The 26,428-nt window shown below is 35.9% G+C and overlaps 1 protein-coding gene across 5 annotated transcripts; it reads right to left on the bottom strand.

The window, feature by feature from the left end:
• Positions 1 to 1,432: 1,432 nt before the first annotated feature.
• Fmr1 (synaptic functional regulator FMR1) lies at positions 1,433 to 26,423 on the bottom strand. 5 transcript variants are annotated; one of them, XM_019040493.2, is made up of 14 exons: positions 26,170 to 26,421; positions 24,096 to 24,148; positions 22,850 to 23,000; positions 21,686 to 21,849; positions 20,809 to 21,045; positions 20,161 to 20,308; positions 19,460 to 19,597; positions 18,528 to 18,671; positions 16,713 to 16,825; positions 15,104 to 15,219; positions 14,043 to 14,264; positions 12,842 to 13,006; positions 7,884 to 7,994; positions 1,433 to 3,793 (listed from the first exon to the last, which is right to left on the bottom strand). In XM_019040493.2, exons 1-14 carry the CDS (start codon positions 26,218 to 26,220, stop codon positions 3,612 to 3,614), a joined length of 1,995 nt encoding a protein of 664 aa, XP_018896038.2. In that variant the 5' UTR covers positions 26,221 to 26,421; the 3' UTR covers positions 1,433 to 3,611. The 5 variants fall into 5 exon arrangements, with proteins under 5 accessions (XP_018896038.2, XP_018896039.2, XP_018896041.1 ...); XM_019040494.2 differs by lacking the exon at positions 7,884 to 7,994 and having other exon boundaries at positions 26,170 to 26,422; XM_019040496.2 differs by lacking the exon at positions 12,842 to 13,006.
• Positions 26,424 to 26,428: the final 5 nt, after the last annotated feature.

Here is a 26,428-nt window from a genome sequence, read left to right as displayed (position 1 = left end):
ACAACTTTAGGTTTCACATATTTACATTCTTTGATATCAGAATAATGTCTGTTTGTTGATCATCAACGCATAAAACAGCACGATCGAATTAAGACATTACTGGTGCCATTGGTAAATGATTGATTTTAATAAATTTGATGGCCAATTGAAATTATGAGTTGACTATTTAAGGAAAATGTTATAGAAACTTTGTTTAAAAGGTTTTCGAAATACCTCACTCGGAAATCAGAGGTAAGATATGTTCGGTGATAGTATAAGCACAAGTTTGTTCTTCCCTGAGACAATTCCTACAATGATGAAATATTTAGAGATTGACTGTGTAAGAAAAGACCCAGAAGAATATTCGTTTATTTATTCAAGAGTGCATGCAAAGTAAACTCGTTTGTTTATATTTGATCTGAGTAACTGAAGATTTATTGAAGATACAAAGAGAAAGAACAGTGCACATGACAGAACTCATTGGGCAATTGCAGTGTATCATGCAAAAGGAACGGAATATTTTTTATGTTAACTGCAAAGGAAATTCCTAAGTGAAAATGTATAGTATACAATATCACGCTGGTAAAACGGGAAATATTCCAAATATAATTAATATTTCAAAAATTTCCAGGAAAAATTACCTTTTCACCACCCTAACTACAGAGAAAACCTCAGAAGGAGTTGGGGGGTGGGATTTTTAAAATTCAACCCAAGAACGAAGAAAGAATGTACATTTTACGTTGAGTTTTCATTACTTTAGAGAATCAATGCAAAATTTACTTAGGTTAAACTGAAAAAATTTTGATGTTTTGCAACATTTGGGTAGAGGACGTCTATAATTTATAAGAAAAAAAATAAAATTATCTAGTTTCCAATATGAAGAAAAACCGAAAACTTGAGCCTTAAAAATTCCGCCAAATCAAAACTATGGCTCGAGAGATTTCAGCACTTACGTAAGATAGTAAAAAATAATCTAATGTTTCTGTAAGCACTATGAAATGAAGTGAGATAATTTCTGTGAGTAACTGGTTGAAGTCTAAACAAAAATTTTCGTCTATAATTTTTCGAGAAAATAATTTTTTGTATTATGTGTTCAAATTAAACCAAATTCTGAAATTCATCTCTGTAGAAATAACCACATAATCAACCTTTTGGAAAGCAATTTTATTTTTGTCACCATTTTTTTTCATATCTTTCATTGAAATCCAGTAACAGTAAGACACAGTCTTCCAGTGACAGTCTTCAGTTACAATAATGGTTAAAGTGATCAAGAGCAGAATTGCGACTCATCGTTTGACTGGATTGATCAAAAAGAGGATAAATTTTAGATAATACAATTATGCCACTGGAATCTAATAAGCAGTTGTAGAAAGTAAGATTAGGCGATAAACAAACAAACTATGCTGCAATCAGATTCCGAATGGGTTTGAAAAACCAACGCACAGCCCGAGCATTTCTTTCACAGTTTTATTCGTAAGTTCAATACAAAAAATGGGACACAAATACAACTAAGGATAAAGATCTCTGTCACTAGAGGAAAAAAGCAAATTTGAAGCAACAGTTAACATCGGCAGACTGGATGCAATGGAAAAAATGAGAGATCATCAAACATCGTCCAAAAACATGATCACTGATTCTATGGACTATGATCCATATTTTTAAAGAAAATTTAAAAAAAAAATAATAAATTTTAAGCCGATCAGTTTGTGGTAAACTTAATGAAAACAAAAAAATACGTCTTTTAAGCATAAACTTTTCAAGGGAGAAAAATACACTTCCGTTCAGTGCTGAGTCGATAGTAAGTTTTTTTCCCCCACCACAGCTTAAAATCCCAAGATATTAATACAAGCATATTTTTGGCGATGAATAATAAATCTAGAAATTTCAGGCAAAGAAATAAAAAAAAAAAAAAAAACAGTTAAAGTAGAGTTCATCATTAATTATTTGGCTGACTAACATATAGCTGCAAAGTATCTGCTATTTACATTTTCAGATTGACTCTGGAGCAATAATCAATGCAGGAGAACCTCTCTTTGACTTTGAACAAAGAAATATGGTGCATATGTACATTTTTATAGGTACATGACAGTTTGATATGAAAGCAGTGCGCTTAAAAAGATGAATGAAATGCAGCTATGCCAAAAAAAGATGATTTTAGGCACATGTTTATATGATTAAAAATCTCTCATTTGATCCACCGACCAAAACTACCAAGAAAAAAAACACAAAGCAAAAGGAAAGGAGAAATAATCAATGAGTGTGGAGGAAAAAGAAACAGCATAAAAAAAACAAAAAGCATCCCATATTGCTAATTTTTCAAAGTTAAGGAGACAGATGATGAATCTGGCCAGGATTAATTAAAGGGAAATTAAGTATAAAATAGCATCCATTGTAATGGTGCATATTTCCTTCGGTCATCAGAAAAAATATTAAGAATTCCTGTTAAAATAAAAAAAAAAAACAAATTTTGATAAATCTAACAAGACAATTTTAAGTATGTAAGTAATACAAAAAACATAAACAAATTAACAGAGATACAAGGGTAGAATAGAAGAGACAATTATGTGAAAAGTTCGTACGGTTTGACGACATTAGTTAAAGCGAGATATTTATAGAGGTCAGTTTCGTATCAATCCATTACAAAGGACATCAAGGTTTTCAGATGGTATGATTACTCTCATTATGGACTGATAAAGTATCGTCAGAATGATGTAAGGGTGAAGCATGAACCATACTGATTGTTAAAATTGAAATTATGTTCGAATTCCAATAGTTAGACATCGCTAAAAGAACTGAATTTACCGTTCACCCGAAATTAGTTGGCTAATTTCGGGAGCAAGACCGATCAAGCCTTTATTTTGCCATTGAAATTAAACACAAATAGCAAATCTTGCTTCTCACTAGGAGAGTCAGCCGACTTGATACATGTGAATTCCCTGTTAGCATGGGGTAATTCCAAATTACCCAAAAGACCATTCAATTACTAGAAATTTTCAGACAACAATAATAACTGGGTGAATCGGCAATTTGACAGACTTTATTTTCAGGATATTTGCTCCAGAGGTTCAATTCACAGTTTTTAAGAAGTGCCATCTTCCCTTCAAAGACTTGCCCATTTTATTTCCTTTATTTTATTAGGTTACACCCACAAATAAGGGAAAACAAGAGAGCTTTACTAAAATCGTACATTTGTATCTTTGTACCGGGCAGAAAGGGCTACTTCAGAAGTTCATTTGAATAAATCGGGAATTTGTTAATTAGATCAGTCCAGTAAGTTTCTTTGAGTATGGAACAAAGATACTACGAAACGTGAGCGAGAAGCAAAATAGGAACTAGGGCATCGACCACCAATTTCGAGGAAAAAGAGCACCAATGTAATCTTGGTAATTACTGCTACAAGAGAAATTTTTGGGTGACAAATTTTAGCACAAAAAACGGAAATCGAACATGGTACCCATTAGTTTTTGGTGGAAGGCTTTTTTTTTTTTGTAAAAAAAAGGAAAAATTTTTCTACTTCAACGCGTTGAACGACTGACACAAAATAACAAAATTTGAAGTTTTCTTTAAGAGAACAAATAAACGTGAAAAATTAAAAAATAATAAATAAATAAAAACAAGAAGTAAATGAAATCCTATTCGGAGGTGCCATTGACAAGTGGTTGTTCTTTTGGTTTGTCGTTGGAAACTGATGCAGAGGTTCGCTTCGACTGGGGTGGCTTCTGTCCTTTGGACCGTGAATCTCGTTGGTTTCTAGAGCTCTCTTGAGAATTCTTTCCTGAGTCTTTGTTATTTACTACTTCATGAGCTTGACCACCTGCAAAAAATAGACGGAATATTGTAAAAGTTTGGTCAGAACCTGTGCCAGAATTCATAGCATTCTTTAAGTTCCTAATTCCCGGTGTCCTTCTCTGGTTTTTCCTGCGTTTTTGTTTGAAGTTGGCAAAGAATAACACCTGGTCTAAACCAGCAAGCAGATCCATACATTTTTTGTGCTTGCAATCAAAATATTGCTGGTGACTGTCAAAGGATTATATTATGGTATAATTTAAACGAGAATTATGTATATTTATTTGAAATAGAACTAATATATCTTCAAAAGCTAAAGATCAGGCCCCAAGCTCTTTTGCAAAATGCTGGCCTACTTAAACATCCTCAAAAATACTGAAGAGAATTCATGACCCTACTAAATGGAGATGTTGCATAAGCAAGGAATTTCCGATTTGACTGTTGATTCTGGTGTAAAAGTTCGCGACAAATACGATGGCGCTGCTGGTTTTCTCTGAGATCAACTCCCAAGCTCAAAAAAAGCTCTCAAGTTGAAGCCAAAAGGGAGGGGATATCCCACGCTGTCCTGAGACTCCACCTCTACATCAAGACAAACTCTCCATGCAAAGATAGGGAGCAAATACATTAGCAGTGATGCCGTGTTAGAGTCCCCAAATAAAGTGGCAACCCTGTCAATGTATTTGTTCCCTATCTTTGCATGGAGAGTTTGTCTTGATGTAGAGGTGGACTCTCAGGATAGCGTGGGATATCCCCTCCATTTTGGCCTCAACTTAAGAGCTTTTTTTGAGCTTGGGTGTTGATTTCAGAGAAAACCAGTGGCACCATCGTGTTTCTCGCGAAATTTTACAGAAGAATCAACAGTCAAATCGTAAATTCCTCACACATGCAACATCTTCATTCGTCTTGGTTCAGCACTTTACATGAATTGGTAATTCAACCCTGATTGATATGTAAAGATCTGTTTTACTGGACTACATGCAAGCTAAGTGATGAAAACATTGTTAGGAACAAGATTAGAGGTCAACATAACAACTGACATTTCTAAATTTATGAAATCTCCTTCATTCTATGAGAAGAATTAAGATTTTCAGCGAATTAGAAAGTCAATATTTCAATTCATGTTCCAGTGAATAAAAGCAAATAAAAGACAGCTTTTGATAAATTTCTCCAAAAATAGAAAAAGAAAAAGGTGCAACAGCTGCATTCTAGAGACTTAAACTGGAGAGTACAAAACACATGCAGGTACTGGATATACTTATTGCTTAGCCGCTCAATACACTGTCCTGCTGTGCCAAGTCACGAAAATAGACTGATGTGACTACGTCATTCGATATAAAATTGAACTCTTGGTTCAAACCATAACAGACGAACATAACCTCATGTGCAAATTCTTCATGTGTTAATTGTGTTCATTGATTAAAATTTGATCATTGACCGGTCATAAATCAATTAAAGACTAATTAAATACGAGAACTTTCGATTGTAAAAAACCTTTGGATTTTACCACATATTGCAAACGGCGCTAATCAGAAACAAGGTACTGTATTTATACATTTGAACCAAGGCACACGGGAGCGAGTTGATAGGAGAGGTGGGACAATATCTGGAAACTTGGAAAGCGTATTTTTTCGAAAAAATGAATAAAAAAAGTTTAAGAGTGGCTACATTGGTTCTTCTGGGAAACTTCCTTTCAGAAACACCCTTTAAAATTGAATTTGGGACAAAATAAACTTCAAAATTTGAAATTGTAGCCAAACATTTCATGTCCAACCTCTTCTATTAGCTCGTTCCACCGTGCAAGGAGTAGGAGGCTCCGTGGAGGAGGGTTCGATATTATATTGCATGATGTATAGACTGATTTAGTGACTGCGTCATTCAATATACTATCAAACTCTTGGTTCAAACCAAAACAAACTAACATAACCTCATGTGCGAATTCTTCATGTGTTAATTGTGTTACTTTATTAAAATTTAGTCATTAACCGGTCATAAATCAATTGAAGATTCATTAAATACGAAAACTTTCGATTGTAAAAAACACTTGGACATTTACAACATTTTATCACCAAGGTGCAAAGGGCGCGAATCAGAAACAAGGTTTTGAGTTTGTTTATATTTGAACCAAGGTTCCTCATTATATCGAATGATGTAGCCACTATATCAGTCTATAGTGCCACAATGAAACAGCTCAATGCAGAGAATTTGGTGGCTTAAGATTAGTGGTCATGGATAAGAGGGAGTAAAAAAAAGCAATTGAAGCATTGTGCGTAAGAATAGCAGATGTGGAGTTTTGGGGTTATGAGAAAATAGCGTTTGAAGTTTTCAAAGCACTAACACCCCTAGAACTAACATGAATTTGGATTTATCATGGAGAGTAACTCCTCCTCTGAAGAATACATGTTTGATGATTAATTGAGGACAAAAATTGATGAGTTACAACGATTTACAAAAGAAGTAACTTCCACTGTTTTTACGTAAAATACTTTTTTCACGATGAAAATTTGATCTAATGGGAACTTGTGCAATGAAAAATGATCGAAATCATCACAAATCTGATAACAGGTCAATATTTAATAAAATTTGAAATAAATAACAAAACTTTCATGACTTTTTCAAGAAAAAGGAATGCTCCGCGCACGCATCATTCTTTTGCTGGGAAAACCTGCAAAAAATGTTCTCTCTGCAACAAACAATGCAGTAGAAGCTGAAAAGACAGACTTTTACAGCTAAAGTTGACTTTGTAAGCCTTAAAATGTAAGAAGTAAGAGGATTTTCTAAGTGCATGAAACTACCTGAATGGTGTGCAAAAGCGTGCAAAGTACAGATAAAAAAATTATAAAAAATGACATTTACATTCAGTATTAAGGATCAAGAAGTTGAAAGTTACAAGGATTAGTTGAGTAGAATAATCCCAAAAATACTGGTGTGAGGGTTAGACTAGTTCTGAGTTTAGTCTAATGATCATTGTGAGGAATGAAGCAGTGTACTAAAACGGCATTTAACGCCTGAATATATTCTGAAATAGTAAAAAAGGTAGATTATAAAAGAAGTAATCTTCATGTACACAAGCGAACTTGTCCCTTAACTTTGGTACGAGCGGCGTTGGCATAGTAGCGGTCCAGAAAATTGAGCATAGTCTGACAGACCATTATAAAAAAATAAGTTCCAGAAAGTAGAGTATGGTAGTAGGTGAAGTTGTCCTTTGACCCCAGTAGAATCTGTAGAAATATTCCAACAGAGACCCACTCGCGTACAGAAACCTTATTATTATTTTTTTTCTTCTTTTGCATCTATTTTCTAAATTGAGAAAAGTTTGTTAATCAAGCTCGGAATCTATTTAAAACCAATCGAAGTTTTTCACTCGGTTTACTGTTGCATTTTACAAGTTTGTCAGACTTTGCCCGGTTTGCTGAACTTCATCTACTGAAATAAAGAGACAAGTTCACTTTAGTAGATGAGGCTTTGTACACTCCTTTGCACTTTTTTGGCAACAATAAACAAAAATTTCACACTATGGAGACGAAAACCACATTCAAGAATTACAATTTGTACTAAATTAAAGACCCAGGTGCAAAAACTGAGTGAGCTAGTGGCCATCATTTATCTGAGGAACTGCTTTTGACAATCAACGTATGCAGAAGCTTCAATCATACAAAATTTTAGAGCCATATGTTGGTTTCCCAGTTAAATATGGGCTCTGATTCAGAAGGAGGTTGGCTTTGCAAAATTAAGAATTCAAACTTTGAGCGTAATTTTCTTAAAATGCCATTTTGCCACTGACGGCATTTTTCTACTTGCTTCCTCGTTTTGGTTTCCACAGTCAAGGATTAAATAATTTGTACTTCCTTTCCACCTTGATTCTTTTATTTGTTTTAATATTGTAGTTTCAAACATACTTGATTAGTTTCCATTAAAACAGTTTCTTTGTCAATCACTACTAAAAGTTCCAGTACACTGATTCATGCAACTTTGATCTCACCGCAGTTTTCACTCAAAATTTTGTTCATGTTCAGTTGAACAAACACCAGAAAAAAGCAATTATTGGGGTGATTGTTAATAGTTCCAGACATGTTAGTTTTTAGTTTCCACAGGATTTGTCATTTGACAAGAATACTCACTCATCGTTTCTTTCTCAGTGGTCGGTGTGTGGCTTCGGGGTCGCGTTTTGCGCCTGGCATTTCGTGGCCTGCGGTTATTTGTTCGTGCTCCTTCCACACTCGATACTGATTCTACGCGAAAATTTACCAACTTTTAATACAACAGCAATAAATTTTGACTGCTCCTAAGGAGCGGGTTACACATTAAGTAACTGGTTAGGTTACTTGAAACGCTTCAAAATTAATTTTCAAATTCTGATCCAATCAACACATTCAAAAAAGCAAAACATTTTCATGAGGTAACATTGAAGGCCTTAATGTAAAAAAAAGTTACATGCAATCGTTCGAACTTAAGAGGTCCCAGGGTTTTAAGTACTGTCTCAATTCAAACGTGCCCTTCTGGGTTAAAAAAGATAGAACTCATTATTGAAACCATTCAGGCAAACAAATCTACAAACTTGTTCTGGTCATTATTGTGAAAAGTCAAAGAACCTCCAGTTTCAAAAGATAATACATCCTTTTTTGAGAGTTTTAAACAACCATATTACAGGGTCTGTTACGGCAGTCTTTGTTGACGCAAAAAAAAAATTTTGCACTGCTCTCGACCATTTTAAGGCAATTTCAAAAAGAACTCAAATACAAAGTTTCGAGCTCAGTTTGTGATTCGGCTATGAAGACTGAAGTCCTCTCTTCTCCTGAACATACAGCTCAGTGATACAAATGAACTTCAGATAAAATCAGAGATCTAGAATACATGCAAATATACTCACTAAGGCCTTCAATTATGCAATCAAATGAATCAGGCAAAGTAAAGCGAGAGTAAACAAACATTCAATCACATAAACATAAACTGCAAAACTTTTCAATAGTTACTACACCACTTAATTGCATTTTAGGCTGCATCTGATGATTCTGAATCTTAAGTGAAATGTGTGCAACAGCAATCTGAGGTCAAACAATGCTAAACTTGAGGCTGAAATGACTTAAAACTGAGTCTCTCTTCTCTAAATTAGGCACCAATTGCAATTTTTCACTCTCGAGGAGGGGCTTAGAGGTGCCTGCTTTTCATTAAGGTATGGTTTGCAGCATTGAACAGATCAAAGACAGCTGATTGGCGGATGTTTGTCAGTGGCTGCCCATGCGCCCCTTAAACTCTTCTAAAAATAATATGAAAATTCCCTGCTATGATCATCTGTGGGTGGTATAAAGCAGTGTGAGGAAATATTAGCAGCTTACTGTACATCCTTCAATAGCAAGACAGCTCAGTACTCACACCCCTGTTTAGGTTCCCATCCCAGGCTAGCGTTTTATTTGTGAGGCTACCTTTAACATTGAATCTCACTATCTAAAAGATGACCTTCTTCTCCAAGACTCTCTTTTCACCGAGATAGAATTCTATGAAGTCAATATATGTTAGGTGAACTGGCAACCGACTGAGAAAGAAAAAATCTGTAGTTCTGCAATTCTTAAACATTTTTCTTAATGGTTACGAGTCCACCTTACAAAATGTGAATACAGAATTGTATTCTTTTGGAGAGAAGGTCCTTGGAAATGGAGTTGTTCTGGATAGTAATATTGAAAACTAAAAATGGCTTTGAAAACCACAGCTTAGCCTGAGATTCGAACCTATGGGCGAACCTATCTCGTCCATTGGGCGAGCTCTCAACTGTTGTGTCATCACTGAAAAATATACAGCAAGACAAAAATAATTCCTCATTTCAGTGAATTTTTACCAAATATACTTTCAGACAGGGTGCCTTTTTCTTCAAGGAGGGTGCAAAACCTGAAAAGCACCCACCAATCGGCAGTCTTTAAACTAATTATCATTCAATAATCAATTATCAGTTTCATCAAATGATCAACAGGAGAGCAATTAAATGGGGAAAAAATTAAACACTGATCGCCCTCTCAAAAAAATCCACCTAGAAAAATGTACTCCTGAAATTGAGACTGAAATTATTCTCAAAACATGGATATTATAAACATTCCTTTAGATAAAAGAGAGGAGAAAATTTACAGAACTATGAAAAAAAAAAAACTCTTGGTGGCTCTTCAATTTGTCGAAAGAATAAATCAAAACGTTACATCAAAACAGGTGGCAATTGTGACAGAAGAAAACATAAACTAGAAGAAGAAAAAACAGATGTGAATGATTGAAATGTGTTAAGTGATGTGCGAGAGCAAAAGAGATGAAATAAGGGGGGGGGGGGGGATGAAAGAGAAAGAAAAAAAAACCTGTCAGCGCAGATAAAGAGATAAGCTACTGAAAATGTTTTCACAGGACTTGTTGAACTGCTTTGGAGTGCTAGCATAGAAAAATGCTTTAAATCAACAACCATGCAATACACTGTGAAACACTGGCAACTTCAGTAAAAATTAAGAAAGCAATAGCATAATAAGAAAGCAAAAATAGGATTGTTTTTCTGATACATACAGCGGATTTTTATCATTCATATTTAAGAATATTATGTGCTGAGTTTTTTCGCCAAAATAACGACACAAAGGAAAACTATTTTGTGGGAGCTGAACTAGGAGAAAAAACAACTAATACAATTTCGACAAATAAAGCTGAGGTCATGTCAAGAAAAATAGAAAAATTTGTTTCATTTTTGAGCTCATACTGTGACTGATCTAATTCGATTAGTAAATAATTCATTGTATAATGGCATCCTAACCATGAGCACAAGCCATTACACACATGAACATTACATGTCTTTAAAGAGGAAAGGAAGTTTTCGCCTATTGTTGGCAAAAAAAATGCCAGAAGTTCCTCTGTTTTTACATCATTTCCCCACAATCTCTGTGTTTTTCAGATTTTTCCCTGGAAACTGAGTTCTAATGACTCTGTACTTTCTAATGCTAAGTAACTTCTAAGAAATTGATTCGAAAAGAAAATCATAAAAATTCATACAAATGTAATGATTGAGAGTTACTCATGACTCACAATTGGAGATTTTGCGTGTAGATATTAAAAGTTTCTAAAATTCACCATGCAAAGTCTACATCAGTAACAACACACAAAAGAGGAGGAAGAGAATATCAAGCAAAATATAAATAAAACTATGATGGACAGTACCGGTGACACTTTAAAGCGAATATCCATAAAAAAATGAAGAGGACAATGACAGAAAAACTAGACTAGATAGAACACACAGAAAAAAAAATTGCTGATTCAACAATTCAATTGCTAAAAACAGTGAGTGCAATGTTTCAACGCAAATTTTACAACAAAAAAGTGCTATTTTAACCACATTGTAAACTAATTTAACCATGGGGGTGGTTAAAGTAGCATTTTTTTGTTGTAAAATCTGCGTTGAAACATTGCACTCACTGTTTTTAGCAATTGAATTGTTGAATCAGCATTTTTATTTTTTCCGTGCAGCTTTAAAATTCATAGAAAATAGCAACAAAATTAATTCTGTCAAAGCTACTAAGAAAAACAGACACCGATTTGTTCATACAGGCTTATTCTCTTGTATAAGAGACATAGGTTTTGTCCTCCTGCAAAATCTTTACGAAGTACTTCAAATGAAGAAAATCAAACATTCTAACGGAACATCCAAAATGAAAAAAAAAGAGAAAGAAAGAGAGAAAACCCTGACAGTCTGGATGCACAAAACTTAGTACTCCTGCTCTACTTCAACAAAATTACACTAAATCAAAATAAAAAAAATCAATATCCTTTCTAAAGATATCAATATATTGAAGGGCTGACACATTTTCTCGAACAATGGAGCTTAGCAGATGACAGGCGAGAGAACGGCAAAAAAACCTATCGAACTAATACAATAGGAAAGCAGCTTGACATGAGCCATGGTACACTCTTTGCGGTTCAAAGTTTGCATGACAACAACAGGCAGGCAGCAAAAAAAAAAGTCAACTGCGTGAATAAGATAATTTGAAAAAAGAAGCAGTCACGGCTCCCTCAGATCTTCCTACTTTTGCCATTCCTACGCTGTTTCCGACTACCGGTTAAACACCATGACACAAACTACGAAAGACTCATCAACTTCTGAGATACAAAAGGAATAGGCTAAGACACACGCCAAATGCGATCTACCATTCCTGGGTACTTAGACTGACTCACTTCTATCCATGTTATTGTGCGAATCTACATGAATTTCATCTTCATCGTTGATTCGCCACCTGTTATCAACATGGTGTTCTTTTCTGGTGCCGCGAGAATAGTTTCCATGAGGCTTATGGGAATAGCCATTTTTCTGCGGAGCTCGAGAGCCTATAATACCATTAAGACATGAGGAAAATAAGATTTAGATAAACCGGATAAACCCTGTGAGGCGATTTATTGTCTTCACAAAAAGTATGCAAATTTTAAATGAGAGCCAAATATGTAAAACATTACAGATGCAAGCCGAGCTCAGTGATTTATTTCCCTCCAAAATATGAAATCTTCTACAAAGCAAAGTTGTAATTATAATTTACATCAAAATTTCCTAGGACTAAAGGAAAGCACCGCAGATCATAATGCCTAGAGAGTAGAGATAGTACCATTAAACCATTCATTGATTCCCTTTGAGAAATTTAAAAGAAGTAAATGAGACATGAGTTATTCCTAAAACCCAAGGAAGCATCTAACAAACTATTCCTGGATACTGTTGGCAGTATTCTCACCCATCCTAACCGATAAGTTTGCGATCCAAATATTGGAAACGGTATGATTGATGTTACAAAAAGATAGGAAATTCACGAACTTATGACGATGAACTAGTCAAGTCATTCATTCCCCGAGATTTTCAAAAAAAATGTATGTTTTCTGTTTCCTGGTTCAACGACAACCCTGCAATCTATATTCTGCCTACAATGGTTTTATTTGTACAAATGCTACGCTCAAAAAATGGAGTGACAAAATTACTTTTAAAGAAGTTCTAGATTAACTCAGTTTTTCAAACCACTGAACCTTGGAATAGCACTGAGAATTGAGCGCTGTGCAAGAGCTTCCTACATTTGATTGAACTCACCTTTTTCAGCGTTTTCACTCCAGTTTACCCTGCTAACATGCGAGTCATCTTCATCGCTCAGCCGCCAACTATCGTTGAATTGCCTATTTTCTTTGGTGCCACCACCCTGGTAATTTCCACGCGACTTTCCTGAGCGGCCACTCTTTTGCGAGCCTTTATGTAACCCTAAAAGGAATGCAATACCACCATTGTCATGACGAGAGAAAAATTACCTTCCCACCACTGACTCGAAATTCTAAGTCTATTAACTTGGAGGATTATGACCCATTTGATTCCAGGAAGAATTCGAAGTTTCAGAAACTTAGTGGGAAATAGTTAATCGCAAGAAAAGTTACAAAAATTTTTCTATAAATTGTTAACAGAGATGGTTAGTAATTAGGAAATCAGATGCTGTATTAAACAGTTAGTCAAAAAACATTTAAGGAAAATGCTCAAGAAACCTTCAAACAGGCATTAATAATTCCTTATGGTATGATAAGATAAAGTTTGCCTTTCTTTTACTCATATACGGTGCCTAAAAGAGAGAACAATTTTAGACGGTATCTATTGAGTAAGATTTTGCTGCATTGATGAGCAGAGCTCATTTTGAAGGGTTTCAGATTTACGAACTAAAATTTTTAGCGAATTCAAGATGGCAATTCTGAAGTGATTACTTTCGAACACCGCTTTTTTGGAACAAATATTGGCAAAAATTGACTTGTTAAAGTATGAATATCAATTCTCAGGCATAGCTGAGGGGAAAGTGAACAATTTTCCTGGAATTTATGGAAAACTATATTCTTTACCTTGAACGAAAATTTAAAATCGATTAAAGCGGACAATTTCTACTCTAATTTGAAAAGCGATTCATGAAAGTCGTTTGAGGGTTTTTTTTAGTCATTGAGCTTTGGTGAATTACAAAGATCAATAATAAACCGTTAAGCAAATGATGCATCAAACTGATACTTTGATTAATATCAAACTGACTAAATGTCATCAATACCTCAAAAATTCCCATTTTAATGAGAATTTAAAAATTCTTGGTTGGGCTCCATGAGCTAAGATTGTCTGATTGTTACACAGAGCAGAGAAATACTATGATACTTTGAATTCTCACACAGCATAGCATTAAGGTTGAAGTCGAGTTAGGTAGGTAAATTTTCTCCACATTCGTAAAGAAGGAAAAAAAACGCAAAAAACAAGGGAGAGCTAAAATGGTTACCTCTGTCTGCGTTTTCGTGTGAATGAGAATCTAATTGAGGGTGTTCATCGTCATCATTAACTCTCCATCTATCGTCGTTCTGTCGGTGGTCTTTCCGGCCACCAGCGCCCCTCGGCCTTGATGAGTAGCTATTATTGTGAGAACCTCTCGATCCCATGGCTTGGTAACTTTGTCGAGGTGGTAATCTTTCGTCTATATTGTCTGGCGTTTGATGTCTGGAACCTGTAAAAATCGCAGTCAAATAGGAGTTGCAGCAAGATGCCAGGGTTTTAGACATCTTATTAAGTCCATGCAGAAAAATTGTTTCAAAATCCTAGTAATGTATTAGAAATTAAAACGAGACCTCCAAAAAAAGTATTGTATTTTTGTAATTTAAACAAAAACTTTTATACGTTTGAAGTTTGAGATGTTTGCTTTCTTTACAATTTAAAACTGATAACTGTAAATCCTTTTTCCTCAAAAATATGGTTTTTGAACAGCAAACTTCAAATAAGTCTGGTTCGACAGTTAAGGTCTTCGTTCCAGCTAAAATGTATGTTACCTACATACTGCTTCACGTGGTTGTACCAATTACTCAATTTAGTACCTCTCAGTACCAGTGTTCGAAACTCACCTTTGAGTTTTAGGAGCCATAAGGCGCATCAAGCCTGATTTTAAGGCGCCATTGAAGATTTTTAAGGGGCTAAATTGACTTTTTGTCTATATATTACGGCGCATTTAGTGAAAAGTTAGACGCAAGATGTTTTCGTTACAGAGGTAGTAAGTAGCTGTAACTTGGGGAAGACAAAAGCACTAAGGATGAAATCCTGAAGAATAGAAAAAGCTTTCACTAGTAGCGCTGAAAATTTCGAATAATCACCTTAATATGAAAATTCAGATTTTTAGGGGCCACATTGGCGCAGAGCCTCCATTTTTTAGGCGCATTTGGCACGTTGGCACCTGTGAGTTTCAAACACTGCTCAGTACCAAAGTTTACATTTCCTTGGATGATCACGATGGAGTACTTGAATTGTACAATTTCTCTTAGGATTACATGAGCGAGAATAAAAGTTTGGACATACCAGAATTGAAACGTTGATCGTTTAAATGCCGCCCTCCACCTCTGTTACCTCGACCCCGACCTCTAGCTCCGCTTCTACCGCCTCGTCCACTTGTTTCCATATCAGAACTATAACCTCTGAAAAATAATATAGTCATATTGAAGAGTCAAGTAGCAAGCTATTCAATTTCAAATTCGTTGCATACTCTAAAATTACTATGTACATATAATGCAAAAAAACCTAAAGTGCTACATTCATCGCCAAGCTGAATCAAAACGTTTGCAGAAACCGATGTTTAGGGCAGCCTGTTTTCATCATGCTGCAGTTAAATAGAGGCACTATCTTCCATGAAACGAATTGTAGAGTACTAGTTATAAATAAGACTAACAGGAAGTAGAGTCACGGCAAGGCCATTAATTACGCCGTTACTTTACGAGATATTGTCAGGGTGTCTACTAACACAGGCTGGCCAAAAATCAGTACTTTTTCAGTACATTCTCAAGATTTTCAGTACCTCCTTAACAGTAAAAATTCAGTGCTTTATCTGTGCCGCTCACCAACGAAATTTGAGAAATTTCAAAAATTTGAATCTCCCGCTCAAATTGTGACAAAAACGAAAAAAATTCCGTACTTTCTTGCGGAATTCCCGCACTTTTTCAGGACTTCCGGACCGCCCTTGAAAAATCAGTACTATTTCCGAACTGGTAGACACCCTGATTGTGGCCCGACAAATATAATTTTAAAAGAACTTGTTGGCAGTGAACAAGAATAAGTGCTTGCTATGCTGCTCATTCTGGATTTCTGCTGCATCTATCTACCTGCAACTTTTCTAATCGGTCTTGAAAATTTTTAGGAGCGAACAAAATTTGAACTTCAGTTTATAATATCTACAGATCAAAACGCAATATCAATCTCTAGTTCCATTAAGGCTCTCATTTAAGATTGATTTTTAAGACAAAAACGAGAGGTGCGTGATGAAATTCTGAGTTACAAATACAGAGAGCCTGTCTCTGCCTGTATACAGAGCTCCTCCCCAAAAAATGGCTCTTTCTTAAAATATCGTCACCTTCCAGCTAAACAATCACAAGCGCCATGCAACGTTTCAAAATTTCCGCCACCATTTCATTTATTCACAGAGAAATTGTTGGTTGAATCTGTCTGAAAATTTCACTAAATTTTATCGGCAGCACAAAGAAAATTCAGTGAAATTTTTGGACAGCTTCAACAACAGTTTCTCTGTGAAAAAATAAAGTGGCAGCAAGTATTTGAAAATTGGCACTTGTGATACTTCGACCGGAAGGTGATGGTATGAAGACACTATTCATTGCTAAACATTTTTTGTTGTTATTGAAAAATTCAAAGTAGACTGCTTTTCATCGAGCACCCTGCAGAAGGCAGCAGAAAATTTAGTGTTTTTAATGATTTGTTTAATTTTTACGATGTGTTGGGTTTTACTGTTTTGAATCTCCTTGTTCAAGATAATGTCAGGACGAAAGTGATGTAACCTGTGAATATGTCTAAAAGATGATTTCATGAAATACAACATGAGAGAGTCAACTTGCAGTAAAAGTAATGCAATTAGGAATGTACAGAATACAGCAGTGAATGCTCATATTCAAACGTTACTTACCTATCATTGCGTCTTTGAGAATTAAAGCTCTGCATAGCTCCCATTGCTCCGACGGGCAAACTCCTTAGTTGTTGGTCTATTTCAATTTTATCTTGCCTAAGTTTTTCGACCTCCTGTCAAAATAAAATCGACAATTTAGTTTTTAGCATCCACATCTATATTGACATTTATTTTCACATCTAACTGAACTATTAAAGAAAAAAGTAAATTGCTAAAAAGGAACTTCTTTTCTGGCTCATTTATAAAAGTCCCTATCAACGTGAGTAGACTAATTCTGTCCTGCAGAGGAAGGGCGCTGTATGACCCTTCAGACGTTGCCAAATTATCTTCGATAAACTATAAATTCTTATGGAAATTTGTGAATATTTTTTTTTGCATTTCTCAGACAATTTGTTTGTAATTAGATTTAAATTACCTGAAAGGACCCCGCACACCTCTTATGGGAAGCTGCACCATGACCGATTGCCTTCTGACTTATGTCATTCGATTCTTCTCAAGATGCTGATCAAAAGTTTTAAGTGCTTTCTATGCCGTTCTAAGTGCCAACTTTCTCTGATGGACCGTTTTCGCAAAAAAGCTAAGAGATGATTCAATTATTCGGCGATAAAAAGCCAGAAAGATTCCCCATTTCAGTACTCCAGTGAACAAATCAGGGGAACTCCCGCACCAACCGGCAGTCTTATCTCGGATTCCGCACGCCGTCTTGCTCGACCATCCAAATCAGATTCTTGAGGAGCATAAGAACAGGAAAGTCGGAACGTCAACCAGACGAGAGCAGCCACGGAGTCAGCAGGTACAGATAAGAAGACGGACACACGCTGCGTTTTTTCCTTATTTACATTGGGCCTGTTCTCAAATGCTTTGCTCTTTTTTATTCATTGTCGCCGAATAATTGAATCTTCTCTTAGCTCTTTTGCAAAAACGGTTGCATCGTAGAAAGTTGGCGCAAATATAACTTTTGATCAGCATCTTGAGGAGAATCGAATGACATAAGTCAGAAGGCAATCGGTCATGGTGCAGCTTCCCATAAGAGGTGTGCGGGGTCCTTTCAAGAGGAAATATTCATTGCTCTCCCCAAAACTAAACATTGTATCGGAGGAAATTTGGCAACTCTCGAGTGTTCACACGGCGTTTTTCCTTAGCCTGGCAGAATTGCACATACATTGATTCTAAAAAGAGCTGGAAATAACAGTTCTTTACAGCAAAATGTGGTCCGATTCAACCAAGATCACATTTATTGGTTTTGAGTTTCATTTCACTTTTCGGATATCTCTAGCTAGGAATTTCTGTTAAATGAAACGTCAGGATGTTAAAAGTATCATAAATAACACCATCGCAAGAGTTGTTATGAGAGTGAAAATATGGCAGAATAACTTTTTCATTGGATTCAGTCAACCCTTGCTTGGTCAAATTGCAGAAGGACCAAGTTTGAGTTTGATACAGGTGCACATTTGCATTGATGAAATTACGAGGGAATGATTTTCCAACAAGTCAGTTCAAGTGCACAAAACCCTGCCGCAAGCAGCATATGCAGAAAAGGAAAGGCAAAAGGAACGGAAAAATTGACTCAATAGGTTGCAAGTCAGCAAAAGGATGCTGAAAAACTAACCAGCTTAAATGGGTGACATTAAAGAGGTCGTAGACACTAAAATACACCTTCAGAAACGGTAATCTTTCAAAACCTTTAAATCTTTGAAATTTTGAATTTTTTAAGAGGTACCAGATTGGATGGCCCCTCATTAATGTGTAATTTGAACATCCGAAAAAAATTGGATGACTGGCATCACAGCGGTAAGTAAAAAAGACAGTACTTACTTTTAAATGATTTAAGTGATATTCGATGAGAAGTTTTGCGTTGCCTATGGCTTCTACGGTGCCGACAAAAACAAAAGGAACTTGCCCCTCTTCCCGAGGGATTGTTGGTTGTGGTTCATTGTCCCCTTCTATTTTAACTCTTACCTGGAAAAGACACAAATACATTACCAATACATTACTATAGTCATTCAAGAAAGTGAATACTATTGTCTGAGTACAGAACTAGACTACATAAATCAGTTTAATTAAAATGCTAATTTTCTTGTTTCTTAAGAGTTTTTAAATGTGTTATTTCACTGTAATTTGCCCCTGTCACTCAGAGATGCAGAAAGTTTTCAACCTTCATAAACCATTTAATAAACCCATTTTTCCCCAAAATTTTCGAAGATACGACCCTGTTTCTAACTTTTAGTCACAAATGAAATACATCCATGAGTAGTGAAAATAAATTGTCCTGATTTTATATAAAAACACCCGAATTTCGGTTTTTGAAGGAACACAGAATTTTAAGACATTCGAGAGATCGTCTTCCTAATTTTCAAGGCCTTCACATTTTTCATGCCAGCGGCTTTGCGATCATGATCGCAATGATCGAGAGGCTTCTGCATCCCTGCAATTACACGCGTAGTCTTATAGCTTCTTCGTAATTTATTCTGTGGCTTCAAAAAAAAAATGATGGATCATCAAAATTGTTCCCAAAAAATCGTAGAAGCGTCTTTTAGCTTATGAAAAAAAACTTGAAAGGCACTTATCACAAAAACCACCACCATTTTCATGTTCTCGAAGTAGCTGCCTTACAAACCAGAATTGGAACAAGGCAAAATTTAATTTCATTCAGGGATTCAGAGAGAGTCTGTAAATTTCTGCAAAATATTAGAAAATTAAAACTAATAGACTTATTGAGTTGTAACTTATACAAAAAAATTACTTACCACTCCACTTTTATCCACAATTTCTTGAATAACACGCCCATTTTTTCCAATTACTTTCCCAACTAAATTTCGAGGAACACGACACGATTCTTCACTATATTCCAACATTCCTCTTGCTTTTTTGACAGCCTCGTCACTCTGTTAACGAAAATCAAAATTGTTAGAAACAAGACACAGACACCTCAACCAACATACTGCTTGTTAGAACTAGTCATAAAAACTTCTTCTAATGCCTTGCAAGTGCCATACACGATTATAAAAGTGACCACTTGACCACGACAATCACTGATAATGACCAACCATGATAAAAAAGTAGCTGGTTCTGACATCAGGAAAGAAATAAACAACCATAGAACAACCTTAAAAATGTGTAACCATCAAGGAGTGAACCCGGTACCTTTGCTGGCAGCAAAATGTCTTAACCGTATCACCAAGGTTTGCTCATGCTATGAATTTAAGTATTAATTTAAGACCCAAGAGTCACTAGAAGTTAGCAAAATTATCAGTATTTGATTTCCTTCCAAGCCGCTTTGGTGAATTTTTTGCCGATACTTCTTACACCGACGCAATACACAATAATAGACCACAAGACAAGGTAAGAATTGGACCTGTAAAGGAAATGATTTTTCATCTATATTTCAAGAAGAGCTTGTTGAATATGGCGGCATAACATAACTTGGAACAACTCTGCAAAAAATTACCTCTCCGTAAATTTTGAAAGTACATGAGTTTTCTTCCAATTCTATGTTCGTGATTCCGTCTACTTTTCTTGCCTGTTGAATATTTGAACCATGTGCTCCGATTGCAAGTCCCATTAAGTCCTCTCTAACGTTGAACTGGTCTGAATACCTGGAAATTCACAACAGTACTTCAGAATTTAAAAAATACTTAATCCATCAGTGAAATGACATCATTTTGGGAGAAACTGTCGAAGGAAATGTTTAGGCTACCAAAATAATTTGAAAACATTCAGACAAGTGCATATTCCCCCCCCCCCCCCAAAAAAAGAAGAAAAACAGGACAAATAAATAGGTTACCACAAAAACCTGCAAAAAATCAGCAAAAGCTAGGCTTGCAAATAATATAAAGATAAGTATAGTGGGTTTAAATCTTGGCTCCTGATTGGTTGAAAAGCGAGTTCTTTCTTGATCAACCAGAGGCTGTTGAACAGTGCGACAAAGATTGAAACTTTGCATAGTTCTTAAAAATGTGTAAATAAAAAAAGAGAGAAAAGATTACATTAGAATCGTTTTGAGTAGTCTAACCGGATTCAGATTGATACTTTTTGAATAGAAGATAAAATTTTTTGCCCTTTTAAATTGAGAGTAAGTATGAGATAAACTGCATACCCTCGACTGTTTTGGAGTTTGGAAGATTCTAATTGCCTAGCTGCCTCCTCGGTTCGTTTAAGTAGTAAGATCTTCTGACTCAAGTTCCGAAAGTGCATCTCTGATATCAGACCAGCTTTCTTTTGTGACTGCTCTGAGCGAGAGATGATACTTAGAACACTTGTTTCAGGGATATATCGGCACATCGCTGCTCCAATTACTTTCTGAAACTCTTTGTGGGCACCTTCAACGCTGGCGCTGGAAAAAGAAAACGAACGAATTGAATGAATAGATAAATACCAATTCAATTAAAGAAGAAAGTTCGAACAAAGTTTCCTCAGATGTTGATTTAGTTTGCAGCAAAAAGGAGTTGAGGAACTGCTGTTTGATCTTTTGCTCAGAAATAACAATTCCTCTTTCATTTGATTCATAAGGTCACAGGAGTGATATTAATGTAAGGGAAAAAGTAGATTGCTGACTACAAATTAAATTGTTAAAAAGTATGTCCGACATGTTCCAAAAGTACATTTTACAATAATGGAAAGCTAATTTGACCAGGGGGTCGTTAAAGTAGCATTTTTTAATTGTAAAATCTACATTGAAACGTGGTGGACACGTTCTTTAACTACAAAATTGTTAAATCAGCAATATCATTCTTTCCGTGCTTTATTCCCTGAATCAATATTCAAAGACAAATGTAAGCCAATTTGAAACTAATTTAATGAAAAAAAAAAAAAAACTCCTTCCTCCATCGTGAGGCATTCTTCAGAAATTTTACACAACTTATTTTTTCCATGGCTTTACACCGTGAAAAGCAACTAGCAGAAGTCAAAGTCTCCAAATCATCGCTGCCTTAACTTGTGATCAAATTTTCAAAAGATAAAAAGGAAGTTCTTACTATTCTCTAAGCTCCTCTGGCACTTCAATTTCGAATTTAAAAAAGGTCTTATCGTCAATGGGCGGGTTGGTGTTTTTCGGTCTCAACCGTTCTATAGGCACGATCTCGGTATAAGATGTATCCCAATCAAGGTAGTTGACGACGTAAAGTTCATCTTTGATTACCTGCAGGAAAAATAAAAATCAATTAAAAGAAGGAATATGACAAACTTGAAGACAAAGTGGCCACTAAAGTTTCGGATTTCCCTGGTTTTTCTGAACTTTAACAGATCAATTTTGAGAAAATTTTCGGACTTCTGAGGTAATACAGAATGGTGGTCGATGATTTCAAGATATGCTGACCTAGGTAGGGACAAGCTGAAGCTAAGTGACGCAACACATAATGATTTGCCACTTTTGTGAAGTTTTCCCTGACTTTTGAGTCATTTTGATCCTTTTACTCAACATAATTCTCCCAGCTTATCAGGTTTTCCCCGACTGTTTCTGCCCAGTGAACAGAATGATAAGTCTGCAAAAAGTAACTTATTTATCACTGGTATCGAGTTTAGCCAAAGTTCTTGACTTTCAGAGGAAAATCTCTGCTTTAAAATTCCAAAATGCTTTTAATTTGCAATTGATTTTTATAACTTCACAAAAAAGAAGTACTTATTTTGAATAGACATGCCACGGTCCTTTGAATCACAAACCTGAACAAAGAAAACTCTTGCTACCTCATTTGGAGTTTAATACATACTTTTGGGCTTTCATTCTAAATTGCACTGACTTGTAAGAAAAATTATTTTCCACATTAACCCATTCGCCTCATTTGACAAGTAAACTCATCAGCGCGCGCGCAGGACATATCTCAGTTGACGAGTTAATTCGCAGCATCTATCGGCGTTGCTATGCGATTTTTTTGCCAGTGGTTTTTCAATTTTCCGATAGATGGCATCTCAAGCGTCGGAATGCCGAAAATGGGGCGAATTAACTCGTCAGCTGAGATGATGTCCTAGGCGCCCGCTGATGAGTAAACTCGTCATGTGAGGCGAATGGGTTAAAATTTTATTCCATTTCTTACTTCTCACTTAGCTAAAATTTATTCATGTTCTTTACCACTTTCTGTATATTCTATGGGGTTAGGTACAGGGCCTTGAATATTTGATTTTTGATTAATACATAGTATTACCCTAACAACTGCTCTCCACCATCCACTTGGCTCTTGGTCGTATCCTTGAGAGTAGACTTCGACTTCCTGAGTTTCGGCAAATTCCTTTTTCTGGTCTTTTGGGGGAGGCAGTCGAACTTGGCTGAAAGGGAACATGGACTCTGGTTGCCAACTGCAAGAAACAAAATCACACAAAATTAACTTTTCAAATTTATGTGACTCCAAGCGCAAGAAAATCTCTTTTTAAAGCTCTTCTGGAAGAAATTTCAAAAACCTTTAGAGCTTTTTTTTTCAAAATATATTTCTTTGAAGAATTTTCTTGATCTTTATAATCATTACAGATATTAAATTTTGTCAGGTTTTACTTTTTCAACTTTTCAATTTCTTTCAACAGGGGACTTTTATTTGGTGGAGGTGAAATTCAAAAACGATTTAAGCACTTTCTTAGTCTTAAAAAAAATTAGGCACTTCCAAAGTCTTGAGAAAAATTAGAAATTGGACACTTTACACATATCTCACAAATGGATCGAGTTTAACAGAAACACGACAAGTTGCATTTTAAAGGGAGGACAAAAATCAGTAGTTTTGCATTCAGCAAGTCATGACTTTGCTTTTGATAAAAACTCAAAGTTGAGATAAAATAGATTTAAACAGGAGAATAGGCAATAAAATTTTCGCCAACATTGAGTCTTTTCGAGGAATAAAATTTCAAACCTCTGTTTCTCATTTCCAACTTTGTGCGTTTTTCTTAAACTTTGTCCATATAGTACAGTATGAAACTGCCGGATAATTTTATGGTCTCGCAAGTTGATGCGTAGTAACTCATAATTCAACTCAGAAAAGTTGAATCAAGCACTAAGTCTGCCACTGAGTTTTATCATGAGACTAAACTTTCCCTTCTGTGGGATTCTTTTCATTTGGTTTCTCCCTGCACATAATGATTAGTTTTTCAATTTTAAAGAGATACTTACACGCTTCCTAGAACTGAGCTGCTTGCAAAATGTAAATTGCTTATTGATGTTGAATACTACATTTCAACATGCTGTTTTCAATACGCAGCATCTATGTTCGGAAATCAAACTAGGTAAGAAAGTCCAAAGAATGATTTTCATTTTTTTTTATAATTATTCCATTCCCCATTTTCCCACTTAACTTAATTACTGACAAAATATGGAGACTGAAATCCACCTAAAAAATAATTTCAAAGATTATCATACACACATATGTTAGATATCTGTGCTGCACAGAAAGTAATTGAAGAACTTACTCATTTTCAAAAGCCAACGAGACTCCATCTTCAAGAACGTCTAGAACATAAGCCTGGAAAAGACAGATAATGGTGCACATTAAAATTGCAGAAAACTTAACTCATTTACCTCGCAAAGGCAGCTTTTGATGGGTTCAAAACCTACCTACAGGGTTTCTATGATTACTTTGTTTTCTGATTCCCTGACTTTTCCTAAATTTATTGTGCTTTTCCCTGATATATCCAGACCTTCCAAAAAAACTTCCACTTAGATATTTTACTTTTATTTCTGCTAACTTTCGATAAACTTTGGACAAAATTCGCACTTCTATCGATTCAAATCATGGAAAAAGACACTGAGGAGGTGTTTGAACTCCCTTGAATGGCACCAGCTGAAATACCTAGCTGATAATTGCAAAATTTCCAGGCTTTCCAGATAGCCAGCAAAATCAAGAGAATTTATTCCAGCATGTCAGTAACTCCTTCAACATTTATTTATTTAGATAAAAAAGCTGGACGTACTGGCTTGAAATTATATGCCAAATTTTCATCGGATGCAGAAGATTTTATTTGGATCTACCAACAGAGTCTTCCTATTTTTCTTTACTTAAGAATTAATATAGTATTTTCAAGATAAACCAAAATGGCTGAATACTATTGGTTTTGACGCTCAAGTTATGAAATGTATCATATACTACATTGATGGCTGAACTCGGCCACCACACATTCTGGTACCTATGCAGCTTCATGGACTTGCAATGGAGCATCATTTTTAATTGGAGCACAATTAAAAATCTTTTATTTCAACTTCTTGTGATTTTATTTCAGAATCTAGGTAGGCTTGCAGCTTTTTCAGTATTAATGACATCAGCCTAGGAATGATCAGAGATATATACAGATACGGAGGGCTTCCAATACATATATCGCAAAAAGAACCCACATCAGGTATTTCACAAACAATGAAGGCAAGGCAAAACAATCTTTGCTTCAAGTATGCACCATATTTAAAGTACTTAAGTAAGCACACCGCAGATGCAGAGCACTTGAATGTCATGAGACCCTTCAGAGGTTAAATCCTGACAGCGAGAACTGTTTGACTGTTGAGGGGGTAAAATTAGGTCCAGCAATCAGAGGAACAAATAGTTCTCCTAGACAAAACTTGGTGAGATTAAGCGGATGATCATATTGAGATTTCAAGGGAGAAGATCTTCACTGATCAATATAAATTAATCTTTGAAACTTTGTAAGAGCAAGATGACTCAGACTTTGACAGGACCTCAAGGGTAACAAAAGCAGATAACATAATTTGTGCGATGAGAAACTTTAAAGTTAGTGATAAGAATATGTATTACAATAAGATGCTACAGAAAGTAATCATTGGTCCGATGGTGATTAGTCCACTAAAATTCAAGCCAAAAGCAGCAAGAGCGCTTAAAGTCAGTTAAGACTGTGCCAATCAGTGATGTACAGCTTCTTGCAAAGATAAGTGGACTACGGGACAAAAGGCAGGCCAAATAGGAGTCCGTTGTCATCTGAGCGTAACGTTAAAGGCGGCATTAAAACATTGTCACAGTGAAGTTATCGCTATTTACCAGCGGTTTGAAGTGAAAGTAAGGAGGACACAGAGACAGTGTTATGCTAAAAGAAGAGGAAGGGAAAGGTGTAACTGGATGCCTTCCGCCGTAAGATAGTAATAATGATAAATAAGCAGACATTGTTATCAACATGCCTCCAGACATAGGTTCATGTGTTAACTCAGGTTGCATGGCTGGACAGGGTGAGCTTCCTGAGCCAGGGACATACGAGGTCCGGCTGAGTAAGTGACTGAGAACGTTCGGAAAATCTTAATTTAGAAAAAAGAAGGAGTGAAAACAGGAGATAATGCCGATTTGGCCATTTTTATACACGCAAAACTCACGCCCTGTCAACAGACATGGCGTCTAACCGTGATAAAGTGTGCGTAGAAAATGCAGGAATTCGGAGGCAGGATCGGGTCTCAGGGACCCGAAACGACTCGGAATTGCGGTCGGGAAATTCTTGAATGTTTCCGTCGAGTTAGAAATGCGTTTCATCGCGTACTTTTCGTCCGACGTACCTTGTAATAGGCTCCACTTGCGCCGCAAACCTCGACTTCTAGGTCATCCATGATGCTGCGAATACGATGCGGTGCGAAAATTCTCGGGCACAAGACTGATTTTGATTGACTAGCCAATCATACGACATACAATGTAAAAGAAACGTAAATTCAGTAAAGTTCGAAGAAAAGTTTTACAAGCACGGTCAATGTGAATGGAGATTAAAAATCCAACCTAAACGCGCTCTGGCAACAGGATCGCGCAAATACTGCAGCAAAA

The sequence above is a fragment of the Bemisia tabaci genome, chromosome 10, assembly GCF_918797505.1.
Source record: "Bemisia tabaci chromosome 10, PGI_BMITA_v3".
NCBI lineage: Eukaryota > Metazoa > Arthropoda > Insecta > Hemiptera > Aleyrodidae > Bemisia > Bemisia tabaci.
The sequence above is the reverse complement of the archived record's forward strand: the minus strand, read 5'-3'. Positions and strand labels throughout refer to the sequence as shown.